This window comes from Callospermophilus lateralis, chromosome 20 (assembly GCF_048772815.1).
Source record: "Callospermophilus lateralis isolate mCalLat2 chromosome 20, mCalLat2.hap1, whole genome shotgun sequence".
In the NCBI taxonomy this organism is placed as follows: Eukaryota; Metazoa; Chordata; class Mammalia; order Rodentia; family Sciuridae; genus Callospermophilus; species Callospermophilus lateralis.
Window position 1 is genome coordinate 1,240,684 of NC_135324.1, and position 20,859 is coordinate 1,261,542.

Sequence of the window (20,859 nt, forward strand, 5' to 3'; positions counted from 1 at the left end):
TTAAAGAATGTCTTCTTTACTGCGTAAATTCTCATTTTACGGTCTCTGTTTTCATCTTGCCATCCATTGCCACTTTTTCCTACCTAAACTGTGGAACCAACCTAGATGCCCTTCAATAGGTGGATGGATAAAGAAAATGTGGTCCATATACACAGTGGAATATTACTCAGCCATCAAGAAGAAGGAAACGATGGCATTTGCTGATATATGGATGGAACTGGAGAAGGGTCTACTTACTTGGTCCAGAATAACCAAGAATGTCGTTACTTTTTCCCTTCTGTTCCTTGAGCCTCCTGATACTCACAACACAGGTGTCCTCCACTGTCATGTGATGCCATCTTATGCCCACGTCCCTTCCTTTGACTGAAACCCACTCTCCTCCATACCTCTGCTCCTGCCAATCCTATTTCTCCCAAGGATTTATCCTGCAAGACTCGTGTGAGATCATCTCCCGTGATACACACCCCAGGGAGGGCTGAGGACACATTTCACAAGCCCATTTGACACAAGATGGCGCACGCCTGTCATCCCAGCGACTCAGGAGGCCGAGACAGGAGGATCGCAAGGTGGAGGCCAGCCTCAGCCACTTAGCAAGGCCCTAAGCAACTCAGGGAGACCCTGTCTCTAAATAAAATCTAAAAAGGGGTTGGGGACAGGGCTCAGAAGGTGAGCACCCCTGGGTTCCATTCCTGGGACCCCCCCCCCAAAAAAAAAGAAGCAAACTCAACCTCTGGGCTCTAAGTCTGGTCCTTGGCTGTGGCCTTGGCCCAGAGTCCTCCCAATCCAAGAGCCCGGGATGGGTGGTCACCTGCACATTGTCATCAGTGCCAGCTTCTCTTTAGTGCTGACCGGACCCCCCCAGGTCCCCGTGCGCAGAGCAGCCAGCGCAGCAGCAGCAGCAGCAGCAGCAGCAGCAGCAGCAGCGCACGCTCAGCTGCCAGGCTGAGGTGCGAGGCCCAGGGTCCAGCCGGCGAGGCCCCGCCCCCCGAAGCCTCCTCGGGCGCTGATTGGCCGCTCCGACGCGGGGGCGCTGCGGAGGGGGGGGGCGGCCGCCAGCGCGCCCACCTCGTCTCGGCGGGGGCGCGCCCGCGGCACGCGGCCGGGCGGGGCCAGGCGTGAGTGACAGCCGCGCGGGCCAATGAGGAGAGCGCGCGCCGCCGCCGCCGCCAGCGCGGTTCCCTGACGCGGGCCCGGGCGCCGCGCCGCTGCGGCTGCGGGCGGCGACGGCTGCACCATGGGCCGGCTGCTGCGGGCCGCCCGGCTGCCGCCGCTGCTGCTGCCGCCGCTGCTGCTGCTGTTGGCCGCGGGTGAGCGCGGGCGCCGGCGGGCGGGCGGGCGGGCGGCGGGGCGGGACGGCGGCGCGGGCCGCCAACAAAGGCGCCGCGCGGGCGGCGGGGCCGAGGCCGCGCGTGTCCCCCCGGGCCGCCCGCCCCGCGCCGGGGACAGGGCGTGGGCGGCCACGGCGACCCCCCCCCCGGAGCGCGGCGGCTGCGGTGGCGGGCGCGGGGTGGGCGTGCGGTGACACGCGCCGGTGTCCCCGGGTCCCCGCCCCTCCGGCGACAGTGGCGCGGGCCAGGCGGGCGGTGGCCGGGCCGCGGGCACCTGGGTCCCCCCCCCCTCCCTGGTAGCGCTCCGAGCGCCGCCCGCCCGGGAGGTGACAGGTGCGCGTGTCGCGGCCGAGGGGCGTGTGTGCGCGTGCACGGGCGGCGGGAGCGCGCGGCGACATTCACGCCGGGACGCGGGGGGCCACTCGCGAGGGTCCCCGGGGCGGGCGTGGGGGGGCTGCAGGCCCCACGAGCGCCATCCGCCAGCCCACGGGCAGGGGTGACAGTGACATGGCCACGGCGGGGGTCCCCATCCACAGCCTCCCAGGGCGGGTGACAGCGGGGCGGGACACCACGGATGCGCGGTGTGAGGAAGGGACGCCCGGGCGCTGGCAGCTGGCGGGGGCCAGCGGTTCAGCAAGGGACAGGAGCCGGTCCGCAGAGCTGGGTCACATCAGGACGTGGCTGAAAGGCCACGTGGTCAGCCCCAGAGGGGGGCACCTTCCTTGCTCTGCGGCCAGGCGAAGGTGCTGGCAGGGGGTGTGCACGGTGGCAGGGCCCCCTCGATGGCCTTCCTTCCAGTGGGCACTGCCGCCTGTGACCCCCAGCGGCTCTGGAGGCTGAGGCAGGAGGATCGCCAGGTGGAGGCCAGCCTCAGCCCCCTTAGCGAGGCCCTGAGCCACTCAGCGAGACCCTGTCCCTAAATAAAATAGAAAAAGGGCTGGGGACGGGGCTCAGGGGTCAGGTGCCTCTGGGCTCAGTCCTTGGGACCAAAAGAAAAAAAAAAAAAAGCCTGTCCCCTCCTCCCCTGTCGCATGCTCCCTGTCCTCCGGGCCCGACAGGCACCGTGGCGGGTCCTGCAGGCAGCCGTGGAGGTGTGCGAGCGAGGCTGGGTGATAGTACCCGACCGTCTCTGTTGTGGCTGACGCCAGGCTGTGGGGGCTGCGTGACAGATGCCGCCGGGCACCTCCCAGGCTGGCGCGAGCCCAGGCCTTGGGGAGGATCTGGATTTCAAAGCTGCCAATCACGGGGAGGTGGGCGTGTCCCTGACGGTGGAAGTCCCACAGGGCCCGGCTGCAAGGTTGCAGGCACCGAGGTGGACAGGGGAGACCCCACTGTGCAGCCGGGGCCCTGGGGTGTGGGTGTCTTTGTGTTTTGAGCCTCTAATTCCTCAGCCTCTCTTATGGGCCTTTTTTTTGTTTCTGAGTTTGGGTTAATACCCCCATTCTCCACCCCTGTCTTCCTTCTTCTCTCACCTTCTGTCCCCGGAATGATGAAGTGACACATCGCAGGTGCTAGAGGGAAATACTAATCAGTCACGCAAAGAGTGTGATTCTGCAATTTTAAGTCAGGTGCGATCTCAACTAAAGCAGATATTATATTATTATGACTATTGTTGTTATTATTATTTTAGTACCAGGGGTTGAACCCAGCGAGTGCTTAACCCCTGAGCCCTGTCCCCAGCCCTTTTTATGTTTTATTTAGAGACAGGGTCTCCCTGAGCTGCTTAGGGTCTTGCTAAGTAGCTGAGGCTGGCCTCCAATTTGCAATCCTCCTGCCTCAGCCTCCCAACTAAGTTGCGGGGATTACAGATGTGTGCCCTTGTACCCAACAAGGCAGATTAATTATTAGGCACAAAATGAACAGCAGAATGGTGTTCTCTGCTGCTATTTTGGTGTCATCTCATGGTAGGCGAGTTTGAAAAAGGAGGAGCCTCTAGTAATTACCTAAATAATTATGGATTGCCAATGCTTTTGAAAATATCAAGGTCTATATAAAGACCAAACAGTCATTGTAAGGAAAAATAAGTTCAAGAAAATGAAACTGGGCTGGGGTTGTGGCTCAGCAGTAGAGCGCTCGCCTGGATGTGCAAGGCCCTGGGTTTGATCCTCAGCATCACACAAAAATAAATATATAAAATAAAGGTATTGTGTCCAACTACAACTAAAAAATAATAATAATAAAAAAAAGAAAATGGAACTGTTTACTGAAAAAGGGATGAAAGACCAGGAGAATACCAGGTTCCTTTTTTCAACAGGATTTCACAGTGCCACCTGGGTGTGGTGTCACATATCTGCAATCCCAGTGACTCGGGAGGCTGAGGCAGGAGGATCGCAAATTGGAGGCCAGCCTCAGCCACTTAGCAAGACCCTGTCTCAAAATGAAAAAAAAAAAATAGGACTGGGGATGAAGCTCAGTGGTCAAGGACACCTGGGTTCAATTGCTAATACTGCAAAAAAATAAATAATAATAATTCCTATCAGACCATCAGGAGAGGAACTTGGGGCTTGACTGGCAGAAAGAGGGTCAGAGAATGGAGGCTGTCACCTGAGTGGTGGTAAACAGGGTTCCTCTGCTCAGGACAGGAGGAGTTTGGGGGAGTTGTAGGTGCTTCTGTGCAGCCGGACCACAGCCTAAATGGGATCAGCGTCCTCTCCACCACACTTCATTGAGATGTGACAGAGACACTTGGAGATTTCAGGAGGCAACTCATATCCCAACCTTCCGTGGTTTTTTAATATTTTAAATTAATATTTGGGGGGTACTGGGGATTGATCTGGGGGATCCTCGACCCCTGAGCCCCATCCCCAGCCCTATTTTGCATTTTATTTAGAGACAGGGTCTCCCTGAGTTGCTCAGGGCCTCGCTAAGTGGCTGAGGCTGGCCTCCAATTGTGATCCTCCTGCCTTGGCCTCCCTCGTTGCTGGGGATGACAGGTATGTGCCACTGAACCTGAACTCAGAGGTTGTTTTAGTGGGTGAATTCCAGGATGCTTGAGAAGAATAAGTTGGGGTTGGGGCTCGGGCTCAGGGGTAGAGCGCTTGCCTAGCATGTGGGAGGCCCTGGGTTTGATCCTCAGCACCACATGAAGATAAATAAAGGTATTGTGTCCATCCACAAGTAAACAATATTTGAAAAAAAAAAACATTTGAAAAAGAAGAAGTTACCTTTTATTTAAATAAGGCTGAAGTGAACTTTTCCTGCATGCTGGAGCGCGTAGCTAAAGATGAACTGCAGCCTCTCCACCTTTGGTCGCTCAGGGCCTCCGGGAACATGCAAAATGTGCATTGTTTAATCATCACCAACATTTCTCATTAAATGACTTTTTTTTTTGTTCCCCAAATGCACTAATGAGATTTTCCTGATCTGTCTCTTATAGTTTCGTTCCTTGCCATCCATGTTACTCAACCCTGGAGATGTATCCCCTGCAAAAGAGGGTTATTATCACAGCTGGTGGCTTGTGACCCACCCTGTCATCCCAGCAGCTCCGGAGGCTGAGGCAGGAGGATCGTGAGTTGGAGGCCAGTCTCAGCAAAAGCGAGGCTCAAGCCACTCAGGGAGACCCTGTCTCTAAATAAAATACAAAATAGGGCTGGGGACGGGGCTCAGGGGTCGAGGGCCCCTGGATTCAATCCCCGATACCAAAAACAAAAAATCTGGTAATTTAACTGAGGACAGAGATCGTTGTCATCTTTTGTCTCCTGAGAGGGCCTCGCACGCTGCTTGGCCCAGAATCATAGAAGCTCAGAATGACAGGTGGCTCTGTGCAGCTGACCGTCTAATACAAATTGGCTGGCCTCCAACTTGCGATCCTCCGGCCTCAGCCTCCCCAACTTGCGATCCTCCAGCCTCAGCCTCCCCAACTTGTGATCCTCTGGCCTCAGCCTCCTGAGCCTCCAGGATTACAGGCGAGTGCCACCAGGCTCATCTCCTGTAAGACATTTTTGTGGGGAAAACGTGTTAATTACAGGTCTCCTGTTCACTCGCCATTTAACCTGGACCCCAGGAGTCCTCAGTGGTTTCGACTGTGAACCCAGAGGTTGGGTCTGGTCCTTATCTCTGGACCCAGCCCTGTCCTGTGCCAGGAACTGTGGCAGGCCCTGGAATTCCAAGTGCCAAGGGACACCTGGAGGACAGGACCTTGTTCAGGGTGGTGTGTGGACAGAGGCGGGCCACCCACCCAGGGGAGCCTCCAGCGAAGGCTGTCAGGCGCTGAGGCTGCAGGCAGGAGGCCGGATTCGCCAGGAGAAAGGTGGCGGGCAGCGTGTCTCAAGATCCAGGAGGCTCCCAGACTGTGGGGTCCGGGAAATTGCTAGAAGCTCGGCTCATCTGCAGCTCAGGGAGGGGCTGCGGAGAGTGGAGGGAGGGAGGGAGACCCAGGGTGAGGAGTCCCTGCCACTTTAAAGAGTCTGGCCTGCGTTGTCGTGGTGACGGGTCTTGGAGCCTCATTTGCATTTTAGATTTCTCTGAGCTTTGTTACTCAAAGTGCGGTCTGGGGACAGGCGAGGCCTGCAGACCCCATCCACAGCCCAGAGCCCAAGCCCAGAGTGCCAGGTGATTCATACACACCACCAAAGCCCAGGGGGGTTGGAGGAGCCCTGAGTTTTTTTTGGAGGTGCTAAAAGAACTCCTGTAGAGGCCAGGAGGCCGGAAATGTGTCCAAAGCCTCTCCTCCTTCTTCCTCTTTTCCTACCAGGGGCCCTTGACCCCGGAGCCCCATCCTCAGCCCTGTTTTCTATTTTATTTAGACAGAGGGTCTCACTGAGTTGCTCAGGGCCTCGGTTTGGTTGAGGCTGGCCTCCACTTTGCGATCCTCCTGCCTCAGCCTCCCAAGCTGCTGGGCTGACAGCATGCGCCACTACGCCCTGCTGCCGTGGTCCTCTTGACGGCTTGGCTTTTGCGTTCAGGTGGGGCAAAGCCAGAGGATGCCTGTCTGAGCTCAAGAGACCATCATCAAACATCCACTAGGTGCCTTTGAACTTTGCTCCATCCCTAGTGTCCGGGGCACGTCAGCACCTGCTGCGACCCTGTTGCTGTGAGGTCTCTGTCAATGGACGGGTGGGTGCGTGGATGGGTGGGGGACAGATAGGTGGGTGGGTGGATGACAGAAGGCAATCACCACTCAGGCCTCACTCGGATCTGCAAGGAGAACTCCGTTATGATTCTCTGGCTGTATCCGTCAGCTAGTTCTGCGTAACAAATCACCCCCAAATTTAGTGGCTCAGCGCAGCTGTTCCTAGGTGTGACCCCTGGGCCACGGGCATCAGCGGGGACCCCACCCCGGAGCCGGAGTTCAGGTGCTCTACGAGGAAGCCCAGGAACCTCATTCTCTAGCAAGTTCCCCACGACAGCAGCCAGGGCCCCCAGCGATGGCGGAGGGGGTCGGAGGGGAAGGTCCTGAGAGGCCTGGGTAGAAAGGATCCAAGGGCCGAAGTCCACGTGCGTCAGGCTGCTCCGTCCTCATGTCACCAAAAGCCCTGGCCAGACCCACTGCGGGGAGGAGAGCTTACTTGGAGTCTGGTTTTAGAGGTTCAGTTTGTGGTCAGCGGACTCCACAGCCCTGGGCCTCAGGTGACGCAGGACATCATGGCAGAAGGGGGTGGAGGAGGACAGCAGCTCAGGACATGGCCACCAGGAGGCAGAGAGAGCCCTGCTCCCCAGGGAGAAAACATAGATAGACCTCAGAGGCACGTTCCTGGGGGCCTCCTTCCCCAGCCTCGCCCCCGCCTGGCCTCCTCCCCCAGCCTCCCCCCAGCCTGCAGCTGTTCCTGGCTCATCCCCAGATGAACCCACTGACTCGTCCCCACCTCTGGCCACGGAACCCAGTCACCTCTCAGCCTTCCTGCACCATCTCACACATGGGCCCCTGGGGGCACCTCCGGTCTCAGCCACAGTGCCACCCATTCCTGGGGACAGCGGACTGTCCAAGGAAGGTGGACCCACATCGGTGCCCGTAGCTCTGGGGCTCTGAGGACCTCGGCTCTGGGAACCACCCCACCCAGGCGCCTGGCTCTGCATCTGAGTCCCTGGTGTGGACGCGGGGTCCGGGGCTCGGAGCCAAGCCCACCTGGAAGTGGCACCGTAGACCTTGACCGTGGTGTCCCCGAGCACCGGAAGCCTTCTGGGCAGGGAACGGCCACAGAGCAGGCACTGGGGGAGCAAGGTCACTGCCTCCCCAACTCCCAGCCTCAACCCAGGGCCTCCCTGCAGCTGTGACTTGGCCTCCTGGGGCTCAAGGCCCGTGGATGACGATGACGATGATGATAATTTGGTCCCAGGGATGGAACCCAGGGGCCTTTAACCCCTGAGCCCCGTCCCCAGCCCTTTTTATTATTCACTTAAAGACAGGGTCTCACTGAGGTGCTTAGGGCCTCACTTAGTTGCTGAGGCTGGCCTCCACCTTGGGATCCTCCTGCCTCAGCCTCCTGAGCCACCAGGATGACAGGTGTGCACCACTGCATGTGGCCTCTGTCCCACGTTTCTACCTGTCACCCCGGCGCTTGCTCTGAAGCCACGTGGACTCTCTGACCTTCTTTACTCAGTCAACCTGTCGTTTTCTGTCTTGGAAACTCTGCTCCTGACTCCTCCCCTGGCTCCTCCTCCCACTGCGGGGCCAGGCGCTGCCCTTGGGGGGGGTCCTTCTTGGTGCTGTGATGGGTCTGCAGGGTGCAGACACCCCTCAACCCCCGGGCTCCCTAGTTTCTGGTAGAACAGTCTGAATGGTCCTGTTTCTTTCGGGGCCAGTCGCGGTCTCAGGATCTACCACCCCAAAAGGTGGCGGTGGAGGTCAAAATTCAGACACTGTTTGCAAAGCATTTAGCACATGACCCCAATAATAGCACATGACCCCAATAATATTAGATTTTTTTTTCTTGTACTGAGAATTGAACCCAGAGGCACTTTACCACTGAGCCACATCCCCGGCCTTTATTATTATTATTATTATTATTATTATTATTATTATTTTGAGACAGGGTCTTGCTGAGTGGCTAAGGCTGGCCTCCAACTTGCGATCCTCCTGCCTCAGCCTCCGGATCAGCTGAGTATACAGGCATGTGCCACCGCGCCCAGCCCAGAGGGGGCCAAGTCAACTGAGTCCTCTGTCTCCTACCATCTCCCTTTGTCTCCCCTTAGCCACTGTCACATGGAGGTCTGAGCAATTGGTCCTTTTTTGAGATGAAGATGGCATCTTAGAATCCTCGGGCAGCCCTTGGGTATTCAGAGATGTCATCGAAATCCCCGGCCTCTGGCATCTCCTTTGTGACAGGTGATGGTCAGAGACAAAATCTAATCCCAGTGGCCTGGGAGGCTGAGGCAGGAGGATCGCGAGTGGAGGCCAGCCTCAACACCTTAGCGAGGCCCCGAGCAACTCAGCGAGACCCTGACTTTAAATACAAAACAAAAAGGGCTGCGCGGAGGCTGAGGGGTCAAGCGCCCCCAGGGCCGCCCTTGGCCTCTCCTAACGTCCGGCCTTTGTGTCCGCACAGGAGTGTCCCTGGGTTCCCGTGCAGCCGGGACCGATGAGCCTGGCCCCGAGGGCCTCACGTCCACCTCTCTGCTGGACCTGCTGCTGCCCACCGGCCTGGAGCCGCTGGACGGGGAGGAGCCCAGTGAGTCCATGGGCCTGGGAGCCGGCCTGGGGGCCCCCGGCTCGGGCTTCCCCAGCGACGAGAGCGAGGAGTCCCGGATCCTGCAGCCGCCTCAGTACTTCTGGGAGGAGGAGGAGCTCAACGCCTCCAGCCTCGACCTGGGGCCCACTGCAGGTAGCGCTTCCCGCCCTGCGCATGTGCGAGCGTGGGGCGGCCACAGGGGCGGGGGCGGGCCCCTGCCAGCATCCCCTGTGACCCCCACCGAGGTTCACCACAGTGCCGTCCGCGGGACGCCAAAGCCAAGTCCCCGGGAGTCTGTGCTTCTTTAATACTAACCACTCTTTATTTAGTGAGGCCCTATTCTGTGTTCCCCACTTTTTTTTTTTTCTGGTACCAGGGATTGAACCCAGGGGTGCTTAACCCCTGACCCCTATCCCCAGCCCTATTTTGGATTTTATTTAGAGACAGGGTCTCGCTGAGTTGCTCAGGGCCTTGCTAAGTGGCTGAGGCTGCCCTCCACCTGGCGATCCTCCTGCCTCAGCCTCCCGGGCTGCTGGGATGACAGGCCTGCACCACTGAGCCCGACCAACTACTTTCATTTGCATTATGGGTAATATTTGACACACTCATCTTTTAAGCTTGACAGTGTCTTTCTTTCTAGATGTTTCTAAACATTTTTGCCTGTTTTTCTTCGCTTTATGACGAGTCTTTGCGTCACTGAAATATGCAGTCCTCCCTTCCTTCTTCCTCTAATCTACTGTAACTGATTATGGCGCACGTGTAAGGTGGGATCTCATTGCCCTCGCCCACTGAGACCTGTCGCCACGTGGACCCCTGTGGAAGGACTATTAAGCAGTTTCCCTCCCGGGTCTGGGAGTCCCAGTGGGAGAGGCCGCTGCGCCTCGTCCTTCCTCCTGAGGCCGCAGGGGGGCGCTCGGGAGCCCGGCTACCTCCCTGGGTCTGCAGATCTCCGGGGGCTGCCCCAGGCCTCCTGAGGAGAGTCACTGTCGCTCCTTGAATCTGAGCCATGTCGCCATCTGGAGGCCTCCCCGTGGCTGGTCTGTTCCTCATCTCAGGTCTGCACACTCCTCCACACCAGCCCCATGCGACCCTGCAGAAAAACTGACAGAACCTCCCTTTTTTAAATTATTTTTTTTTTGGTTCCAGGGGAGCTGAACCCCTGAGCCCCGTCCCCAGCCCTTTTTATATTTTATTGAGAGACAGGGTCTGGCTCAGTTGCTTACAGCCTCACTGAATTGCTGAGGCTGGCCTCCACCTAGCGATCCTCCTGCCTCAGCCTCCTGAGCTGCCGGGATAAACAGGCATGTGCCCCTGCGCCCTGCTTGGCACATCATTTGGGAGTGAATTTTTTCTTTTTTTAAATGTCAGAGCAGATCTACAAAAGCTGTAAAAGCAGGCGTGATTAATATCTCGGTTGTAGCTAAGGACACTGGGTTACAGAGATTTTAAAGTGACACTGAATCACACACAGGCAGAGCGGTCCCAAGCCTGAGGTTTCTGCTTCAAGGTCGGCTGCCCTTTCCTCTGTGTGAAGTCGTTGGCTTCAGAGGGCTGCAGGCCTCCCCCTCTGTAGTGAAGTCTGGAGGCAGCAGATTATCAGGACGGCCGTCTGCCAGACCTGGAGATGCTCTGGGCACAGCAGACCCTCTTTGCACTGTGTCTGTGAGGGATGGTCCCCAGCTCTGGGCCATCGCACACTTACTGGGGACGATCACCAGGAGCGATGGGCAGATACCTGTAGAGCCAAGTGACAGGAGCATCCAAGGAATCCCTTTTACCCCCACACTGGAGAAAAAGCAAGCCCTGCACTTTTTATTCTATGCTGGTAATACAGAGCAGATAAAAAAAATTAAATGCAGCCAGGCATGGAGTGGTGCACCCCTGTGATCCTAGCAGCTCGGGAGGCTGAGGCAGGAGGATCGCAAGGTGGAGGCCAGCCTCAGCCACTTAGCGAGGCCCTAAGCAACTCAGCGAGACCCTGTCTCCAAATAGAATAGAAAAAGGGCTGGGGACGGGCCTCAGGGGTTAAGCACCCCTGGGTTCAATCCCAGGTGCCAAAAAAAAATTAAGTGCAAATAAAAGAAGAAAATAAATTTACCCATAATCCCATCTCGCAGAGTCATGAATGCTGCGTGTTGGCGTCTCTCTGAGGGTTTCTGTCCCTTGTGGGAAACGTGTCTATAAAATAGGCCCTTAGATACGAGGGCTGCTGTGTGCACGTCTCGATGGTTCTCCTACATCCTCCTCCCAAGCCGGCAAACACACCTCTCCAGCCCCAGAATTGTCACAGAAATATCCAGGGCAAGAGGAACCTGTCGTCTTGTCCCTTCTTGCAGCACAGAGCCTGAGCTGATCTGCTGCTTCTTTAATCGTTGCCTTGGGGCAGAAGGGAAATTCTATTTTCTGAATGTCTGATTTTTTTTCTTTTTTGGTACCGGGATTCAACCCAGGGGTCCTCAACCCCTGAGCCCCGTCCCCAGCCATTTTTACATTTCATTGAGAGACAGGGTCTCCCTGAGTTGCTCAGGGCCTCGCTGAGCTGCTGAGGCTGGCCTCCACCTTGCGATCCTCCTGCCTCAGCCTCCTGAGCTGCTGGGATCACAGGCGTGGGCCACCCCTCCTGACTTGCCCTCTCTTTTTTCATTTATATTTCTTTTTTTCTTTTCTCTTTTGGGCAGCGCTGGGCATGGAACCCAGGGCCTCTCGCATGCCAGGCAGGCGCTCTGCCACCCAGTTAGTCCTCCACCCTTGATCTGTATTTCTTGGATGCCGACTGAGGTTGACCATTAAAAAGTAGTTTTAACCGTACTGAAAGATCTTCCCGTGATCCTCTGTTTCTCACAAATCTCCTTTGACTTTTGAGTGGTTTTGCATTATCGCTTGCTTGAATAACTGGCCTGAGACTCACACTCAGGGGACAATTTCCAGCGATTTGACATTAACCTAAAAGGACGTTTAAAGTGACCATCCAAGGACTCCGGCCCCCAGATGCCTGTTTAAATTCCTGAGTTGAATGGAGGAGTCGGTTCATTAATATTTCAGCTGGTGCCAAAGGTCATCTGTGAGAGGGTGGCCATCCTAGAGGCCGGGAGCCCTCTCTGCATCCCGCCTCGCCAGCACAGGGCACGCCTCTCATCCCAGCAATCTGGAGGCTGAGGCAGGAGGATCGCAGGTTGGAGGCCAGCCTCAGCAGCAGGAGGCGGGCTGTGGCTGGAGGAAGTGGGTTCCTGGAGGCAGCACCTTTGGGGTGTATATTTGTCTTTTTATCAGTGCATCACAGTAGTGGGACTCTCTGTTCCACATCCAGGACAATTCTGGCCTTTTCTTCTTACGGTGACATGAACTGAACCAAGGGGCACTTTGCCACCAGCCCACGTCCTTAGCTCTTTCATTTTGTTTTGAGACAGGGTCTTGCTAAATGGTTGAGGCTGGCCTCCAGCTTGTGATCCTCCTGCCTCAGCCTCCCAGCTGCAGAGCTAGGGGTTCAGTGTCACCGATGGAGAGGACACTCACCAGGACCCTCCAACACTTAAGATACAGGCGTTAGGACCTTAGGAATCATGGATCGCGACATTCCCATGTGATTTGCCCCAAACCCCAAGCCAGAGGGGTTAAGGGGCTTGCAGAAGTGTGGACAGGTCCGTTCGTGGCTGAGTCCCCCCATGGCCAGGTACTGTTGTCAATAGCATGACCAGTGCCACCAATGGGGTTAGAGGAGGAGCCAGACACTGGAAGGTGGCCGGGGGTGGGGGCGTCCAGCTTCGGGAAACTCGGCCTCCAACTGAGCAGAAGGATGTGGGGGGCGCTGGCCTCCAGGATCTCCCCAGCCTCGTGGGGTCAGCGGGGAGCGCACCCTCCACACGCCTGGTCCAGTCTATCCACTGAGCCGGGCTCTTCTAGAAGGTCCCCAACTCTGTCAGTGCCCGCGTGCCCCCCACGAGCCAGGGCTGGCTGCTTCTGTCACCAGCCCCCAACAGGGGCCCCGATTCTCCCACAGGGGCCTCTCCTGAGGCTTTTCTGGTCATCGCGATTGCTGTCACCTACATTGCTGTCCCAGGGACCTTCAGACATGAGATCTCACAGTGTAACGGAGCCTTCCTTCCTCCTCCTCCCTCCCTTCATCCGTCCCTTCGTGTCAGTCTGTGTGGCTGGCTGTCTGTCTCTCCCCCAGTGCTAAGAATGGATGCTAGGGCCTTCCACATGCCTGGCCACCACCCTACCCCTGAGCCCTGTCCCCAGCCCTTTTTCTATTTTATTTAGAGACAGGGTCTCCCTGAGTTGCTCGGGGTCTTGCTAAGTTGCTGAGGCTGGCCTCCACCTTGTGATCCTCCTGCCTCAGCCTCCCAAGTCACAGGTGTGCACCATAGCACCCAGCTATGCACTGAATTTTATTTTTGAATCGATCTATTATAAAATTCTTACTTATATTGAAGTAAAGAATTTTTATCCTTTTATATATTTGTTTTATGGGTATAATTTCATATCGAATCCGAAAATATTAAGATGTTTTCCTTTTTCTTTTTTTTTTTTTTTTGTACCAGAGATTGAACTCGGGGGTACTTAACCACTGAGCCACGTCTCCATACCTTTTTTATGTTTTATTTAGAGTCAGGATATCACTTAGCTGCTTGGGAGGCTGAGGCAGGAGGATCACAAGGTGGAGGCCAGCCTCAGCAGCTTAGCAAGGCCCCGAGCAACTCCGGGAGACCCTGTCTCTCAATAAAATGTAAAAATGGCTGGGGACATGGCTCAGGGGTCGAGGGCCCCTGGGTTCAATCCCTGGGACCAAAAAAACCAAGAGCAGACCCCTGTGTTCTGTGTTCACCCCGCCTCCTCCCCAGCCTCACTTCCCACTCTCGCCCCACATGACCAAGACTGATGCGTCCCTGTCCCTGTAGGCAGGTGGTAGCTCTTTCCTGTCGCTCAGCCCTGCCCAGTGGATCCCAGTAAGTCCCGGTTTGAAGAAGCCAACGCACTTTTCCTGTCTCTAGACTACGTCTTCCCGGACTTAACGGGGAAGTCGGGTCCCCTGGAGGACGCTGACCAGCCCCAGGACCTTCTGGGACTCCCCTCGTCCTTGCCCAAGATGAACCTGGTGGAGCCTCCCTGGCACATGCCCCTGGAGGAGGAAGAGGAGGAGGAGGAGGAGGAAGAGGAGGAAGAGGAGGAGGAGAGGGAGAAGGAGGAGGAGGAGAAGGAGGAGGAAGAACAGCTGCTTCCTGTGAGCGGACCCCAGGCGGAGGCCACCACGCAGGCGCCAGACTCTCCTCCCAGGGGCAGCAGCAGCCAGGCTCCGGGGGCCACCAGACCCCGGCAGGAGGACTCTGGGGACCAGGCGTCATCGGGCGTGGACGCGGAGAGCAGTGCGGAGCCCAGCCTGTCGCCACCCTCTGTCACCCCACGCACGGTGACCCTGGGGGACCAGGACTTGCCCAGCCAGGAGGACACGGCCACCATGCTGCCAGCGGCGGGACTCGGGGTAGAGTTCGAGGTCCCTCCAGGACCCCGTGAAGACGCCACTGTGGGGGCCCCCGACTTGGCTGGCCGGCCCGGGGACCTGCCGCCCCTGGCTCCGTCCCCTGCCACCAGAGCCCCAGGCGAGGGTCACCTCGACCCTAGGACCTCAGCCTCTTTCCCACCAGCCCCCCGAGACTCGGAGCCAACCCCTTCCCCTGCCACCCTGGGGCCAGACACACCCAGCCAGCAGCCGCAGGAGGGCCCGGTGGCCGCAGCGCCCTCCAGGACCCCCTGGGACTCCACACAGGTGAGGGGCGCATGGGCCTCGGCCGCACCCTGTGGGCCTCCCCGTCACCCCGGCTGCTGCAGTGGGGCAGGGCCTGTCAGGTGGGGCTGTCCCCAAAGCCCCAGGGAAGCCTGGGAACAGTGCCACTCCTCACGGCCCAGCCTGCGGCGTGTGCCACACTCGAGCGCAAAGACCTTGGGAGAGGCTTGGTGGCCCCTCCTGGTTTCCGCTGTTCAGGTGGCTGGCCTGCGCCGTGGCCTCTGGTGTTGCTCCTAGGAGAAGCGCAGCAGGTGGCTGGCCTGCGCCCCTCCACCCCCGGCCCCCAACACACACCCACAGTTTCCAGAAGGGAAGGAAGGGGCCAGGTTTGTGGTGGGGGGACCAGGGATTGAACCCAGGGCCCTGGACCCCTGAGCCCCTCTCCAGCCCTGTTTTGCATTTTATTTAGAGACAGGGTCTCCCTGAGTTGCTCAGGGCCTCACTTTGGCTAAGGCTGGCCTCTAACTGTGATCCTCCTGCCTCAGCCTCCTGAGTCACTGGGATGACAGGCGTGCCCAGCAGGGGTCTGCTGTAGGCAGCTTTTTTTGCTGCTGTGACTTAGGAGCCCACTAGCACAACTGCAGAGGGGGACAGTGGACGTGGGGCCCAGGGTGTCCCAGGTCCCAGTCCACAGACGGCAGCTCCACTCCTGGGTGAGGGGAGGCAGGACATCATGGAGGAGGAGTGTGGGGAGGGAGCAGCTCCCATGGGGACCAGGGAGCAGGGACAAATAGAGACCCCAAGCCACGGCCCCAGGGCCACCTCCTCCCCACACCCCACCAGGGGACCCCCAGGGAGCCATTCAGTGCTGGGGTTCAGCCCTCACACCCCTCACTCCTCCTCTGGACCTTCCTACATCGTCCCCACGGGGGCTCTGGGGACATGTCACAGCCACACCAGGATAGGGTCAGCCTGGGACCCACAGACCAGGCAACCTGCCCCCAGTCTCTGAACAGGGCCCCGCAGCCCGGCCCCAGGGACAGTTCCCCTTTTCTCTGAGGCGCCCTCAGCGGGTCCCTGAAGCCACCTGGGTTTGTGGCTCCTGGGCAGAACCAGTGGCCTGTCACCTTGTAGAGGTCGCCCATCCCACTTGGCTCCGCAGACCCGCAGCAGCCGGCGTCTTCCGGCTTCCCACAGGGTGTCAGGTCTCTGTCCCCCGGGACACCTTCTTACTGCGGCCACCCTCTTTCCGTCTCCTGGTCCAGGTCATCTGCAAGGACTGGAGCAACCTGGCGGGGAAGAACTACATCATCCTGAACATGACCGAGAACGTGGACTGTGTGAGTGGCCGGCCAGCGCATGGGCAGAGCGGGGCGGGGTCCCAGGGCCAGCCTGACCCCAGGACCATCAGCCCCGTCAACGCTACAAACCCACAAACAAGGACAACACAGACTGGGAGGGAGGGAGACAGAATGCTTTTTGCATTTTAAGGTTTCTAAGGGGTCTTTCATTTTCTCCCTTTTTTAAACATATCAGGCATTGAATTTAGGGGCCCTCGACCCCTGAGCCCTGTCCCCAGCCCCTTTTTATATCTTATTTAGAGACAGGGTCTCACTGAGTTGCTCAGGGCCTGGCTAAGTTGTAGAGGCTGGCCTCCAACTTTCGATCCTCCTGCCTCAGCCTCCTGAGTCACTGGGATGACAGCTATTGCACCCAAAGGCTTCCTTACCATTGGCTCTGGGCACCCATATTGAGAAGGGAGTTGTCCCACTCTTGAAAGGCAGCACTTCTGTCACCTTTGGTGGCTTACAGACGAGGGCTGACCGGGGCTCCCTTGGGGTGGCCGGGGAGTGGCTCTGCCTCGCCAGCAGCCCTGGCTGACCTGTCCGTGGCAGGGCACCCAAGGGCGAGCTGAGCGACCCGAGGGGGGCTGCCGACTTTAGAGGTTGGGAACGTGGATGTAGCTACTTTGCACATCCAGGAAGAAGAGGAGCTGGAGGGCCTAGTGGCCCTGGGACCAAAGAAGGGTCTCTTCCCCGATGTGGCTTGGTGATCTGTGTGCCAAGAGGCCTCCAGCCCCAGCCTGGGCCCCTGCCACCGGGTTCCTCTTTAGGACCAGACCCTAGTTTTCATTTCACATGGCGTGACCGTGCCTGGGCCTGGTCAAGGACAGGGACAGCTGTGCAGAGCGCCCAGTGGGCAGAAGTCCGACCTCCAGCACCTCCGCCCTGTCCCCAGTTCCAGGGTCCACTGGGCCCTCTCTCTTGAAGACACCAGCATAAGAGCACGCGGTGGCCCTTTTCATTACCACCGCGGGCCAGATCTCTGGTGGCAGAGGGGAGACAGGCCACCCCTCCCCAGATCCTGGGGGCCGCATTGCTGCTGTGGTGGCCAGGAGACGAGCCCTGTCACCGCTCCTCCAGTGGCTGTACTGATGTGCGTCCTTACGGTCCCCAACCCTCTCTGTACCCCATGCCAGACCCCATTATGCTTTGACCCCAGGCCCGAGGAGCAGCCACCTGTGCCCTGTCCTCCCAGCTCCACTGGGGGCTAGAGAGGCGGCCCCACCCCTTCCTCACCTAGAGCGGCCAGAGCAGAAGGGACAGCGTCCTCCTGTCCCACCCCGCAGCCCGGCTCCGGCTCACAGGTGGTCCCCAGAGGAGCCTGAGGGTCTTTCTCAGCCTCTGGCCACGGAGCGCAGGGTGACACGGGTCTGTCCCTCCCTGAGCGGGCCTCTGACCTTGCAGGAGGTGTTTCGGCGCCACCGAGGGCTCCAGCTGGTGGCCCTAGTGGAGGAGGTGCTGCCCCGCCACCGCAGCGGCCGTCACGGGGACTGGCACATCTCCCTGAGCAAGCCCAGCGACAAGGAGCAGCACCTGCTCATGGCGCTGGTGGGCGAGCAGGGTGAGGACGGCGGGCGGGCGGCCTGGGCCCTGGGTACCCAGGACAGCACCCCTCCTGGTCGCAGGCTCCAGGCCACCCCATCAGCTTGGGTTTGGGGGCAAAGGTGGAGGGCGCAGGGGCAGGGCACAAGGAAGCATGTTCCAGCCCAGGTGGGGACTCCCAGGTGTGGCGGGAGGGAGGGGCAGGAGGGGCTGCAGAGGTGACGTCTGGTCACACCTGTTACCTGGTCACCCACCGGGTCAGCTGAATGGACAGGGAGCCGAGGACGCAGAGAGGGCGCACCTCTTTCTGCAGGAGCTGGTGGTGCGCGCTTGCGCCTGTGCGCCCCGAGGATCTGGGTGTCATTAGAGTCCAAAAGTGGGGCTGAAGGGGCTCAGGCCAGTGGTCCCAGAGGGGGTGTAGGTCTAGGGACCCCCGGAGGGGCCGCAGGGGTCATGGCCGTGCTGATGGGGGCCTTCCTCCTCCCAGGGGTGCTGCCCACTCAAGATGTCCTCTCCATGCTGGGTGACATCCGCAGGAGCCTGGAGGAGGTAAGGGTACAGGGACTTGGATCCCCGAGCTGCTCCTGAGCTCGCTCCCGTCTGTCCCTCAAGCTCTGGGGACACGCAGACTTCCCTGGGGGGCCCCACAGCCCGTGGGTCAAGGAAGCCCAAACAGATGGGGCTCTGGGCGGGGTGAGCCTGGGGGCCCTTCCCAACCAGGCCCTTGGGAAGGGGCCTGGGGTCCTAGAAAGGGGGAGTCAGGGGAGGGCCTGGAGAAGAGGGGGTGGGGGTCAAACAGGAAACAGCAGGACCCCCGTAGCACCTGGAGGAGGGAGCGTGACAGGTTCGAGAAACCTCAAGAATGTTCTGGAAACCTGGGTATGCCTCAGGAGCCACCAGCCCAGTACCTCCAAATGGCCAGCCGCCATTGCTCCTCCTGCTGGGGACCTGGGGTGCCAGACGTGGACTGCCATCTTGGGTGCCGAATGCCTGGGGCCTCCTGGGGAGACCTGGGCGGAAGGACAGACGGCAGCCTCTCCGCAGCTGCTGGACCAGCCCCGGGAAGCCGAGGTCCCTGGTCTCCTTACCTACTTCCCCGAAGGGCAGCACCCTGCATTCCTCACCCCGCTCTCGTGGAACCCAGTGACGTGTTGTCAGTCCCCTTCATTCTTGAGCTCTGCAGTGTGTGACAGTAGATACGAACGCGTGACCCTGGGCCACATCCTTATCTGTCACATGCAAGGGGACCCTGTTTCCGTGCTGGTGTTTTATCTCGGTAAACACAGTGCTCACTCGGGCCAGACCTGGGTGCTGTCACTTAGTCCTTGGTGCTCCCCACCCACAGGCTGTCAGGATTAAACAGGGCACCCTCTGGGTGACACACACTCCATAGGCAAGTGACCTCACACCCAGAAAAGTGAGGTCACTTGCCTATCGAGTTCTTGCCTATTGAGATCTTCCCCAGTTCTGCAATCCTGGGTTTAGGGACACTGGTGGTGGGGACATTGGTGGTGGGAACGGTGGAGGCCTGGGCTGGCCTTGGCCTCCTGCACCTGCCTCCCTCCCGCTGGGCACTCTGTCCTCCTGGGCCCCTGATGCAGCTGGACTGGGCCCCAGGACATGCCGGGTCTCTGCAAGGATGTAAGCGCATGAGTTGAGCAAGGACACTGGCAGGTGGTTCTAGCAAGACAAACTGACCCTTGTTAACCGAAAGTCCCCAAAACGTGCAGATGGGTCACAGAAACTGCAAGAACTAAAGACCCGGTGGTGCACCCAGGCCTGCCACACAGCCACCTGGCGTCACTGCCCTCGGGGCTCAGCCCCAGGGCACAGCAGCCTCTTGGCAGACAGGACAGGCCCGGGACAGACCACCGGCTGTGTGCCTGTCACCATGTCATCAGTGACACTCCAGCAGGAACTACCCAGAGCACCCAGCACTGTCCCAGGGACGTGAAGCTGGCCCATAATGACCAGAACATACCAGAATCCCCCGCGCCCGCTGCAAGGTGGGAGCCTGTAACCCCCAGTCCCCAGCGAGCACAGGTGCCTGTCCCCAGCCCAGTCCCAAGCTCCAGCAGCCCCCCCAGGTCCTGAGCCGCGGACCCGGCCCCTCCCGCCCTAGATTGGCATTCAGAACTACTCCACGACAAGTAGCTGCCAGGCGCGGGCCACCCAGGTGCGCAGTGACTACGGGACGCTCTTTGTGGTGCTGGTGATCATCGGGGTCATCTGCTTCGTCATCATCGTGCTCGGCCTGCTCTACAACTGCTGGCAGCGCCGGCTGCCCAAGCTCAAGCACGTGGTGAGCCCCGGGGACAGGGACGGGACGGGGCTGGGCCCGGGAGGGAGCCCGCGCCTTAGGCATGGTGTGGTGGTGTCCCGGGTGCACAGGGCTGTGCCGAGGACCGCACGGGCACTGCGGGAGGGGGATGTGTCCTCATCCTCGGGGTCCCACCTGGGCCCCAGCTCCTCCTCCCCCAAGTGTGTCACTACAGAGTCCGTGGCAGAGTCAGGCCCTGGGCCGGCGCTGCGCAGGCGCCAAGCGGAGGTTTCCCAAGGGCAAGGCCCGGCTCCAAGCCCACGAAGCGCGCGTTTTGACTTTGACTTGCAAAGATGTTGGAAGGGATCGCACGACCCCAGGGGGCGACAGGGTGTCCTAGTGCGGAGCTCAGCGTGGCACCAGAAAAGTGGGAGCATGCCAGCTTCAGGGGGTCCCCTGGGGGTGCCCCGTCGGGTCTTACTAAGCCCCGGGGCAGTTCGGCGGGCCGGGGAGCGAAGCCCGCGCTCAGCGCCCTCTCCCACCGCTGCAGTCGCACGGCGAGGAGCTGCGCTTCGTAGAGAACGGCTGCCACGACAACCCCACGCTGGACGTGGCCAGCGACAGCCAGTCGGAGATGCAGGAGAAGCAGCCGAGCCTGAACGGCGGCGGGGCCATCAACGGCCCGGGGAGCTGGAGCGCGCTCATGGGGGGCAAGCGGGACCCCGAGGGCTCGGACGTGTTCGAGGAGGACACGCACCTGTGAGCGCGGGCCTGCGAGCTGGGCCGGGGCCTCGCGCCCGCCGGGGTCCGCGCCGGGATGGAGCAGCGCGGCCCCGAAGCAGACCGCCGCGGAGCCCGCACGCGCCCGCGCCCCCTCCCCGGACCGCGACCCGCGGCCAGGCCCTCGACGCGGGGCTTCTCCCCGCTTCCCCCGACTCCACACCGCGACCTCGGCACAGCGCCCCCTCTCCCGGCCCCGCGAACCCCGGCCCGCGGGCGGCGGGCGGCGCTCTGAGCGCTCCGCCCGGGACTTCATTAAACCCGCCCGGGGACTGCC

The 20,859-nt window shown here is 59.6% G+C and overlaps 1 protein-coding gene across 1 annotated transcript; it reads left to right on the plus strand.

Moving 5' to 3' along the window:
• Window positions 1-1,225: 1,225 nt before the first annotated feature.
• On the plus strand, window positions 1,226-20,758 carry Podxl2 (podocalyxin like 2). Its single transcript, XM_076841077.2, has 8 exons — window positions 1,226-1,307; window positions 8,813-9,088; window positions 13,927-14,699; window positions 15,923-15,997; window positions 17,405-17,561; window positions 18,030-18,091; window positions 19,665-19,844; window positions 20,353-20,758. The coding sequence occupies exons 1-8, from the start codon at window positions 1,235-1,237 to the stop codon at window positions 20,563-20,565; spliced, it is 1,809 nt and encodes a 602-aa protein (XP_076697192.2). The 5' UTR covers window positions 1,226-1,234; the 3' UTR covers window positions 20,566-20,758.
• Window positions 20,759-20,859: the final 101 nt, after the last annotated feature.

Excerpts from the sequence above, each read along its gene's own strand:
- Podxl2 (XM_076841077.2), top strand. The coding sequence starts at position 1,235 with ATGGGCCGGCTGCTGCGGGCCGCCCGGCTGCCGCCGCTGCTGCTGCCG. Across the intron at positions 15,998-17,404 it reads TGACCGAGAACGTGGACTGT|GAGGTGTTTCGGCGCCACCG; the intron begins GTGAGTGGCCGG and ends CTGACCTTGCAG. Across the intron at positions 17,562-18,029 it reads GGCGCTGGTGGGCGAGCAGG|GGGTGCTGCCCACTCAAGAT; the intron begins GTGAGGACGGCG and ends TCCTCCTCCCAG.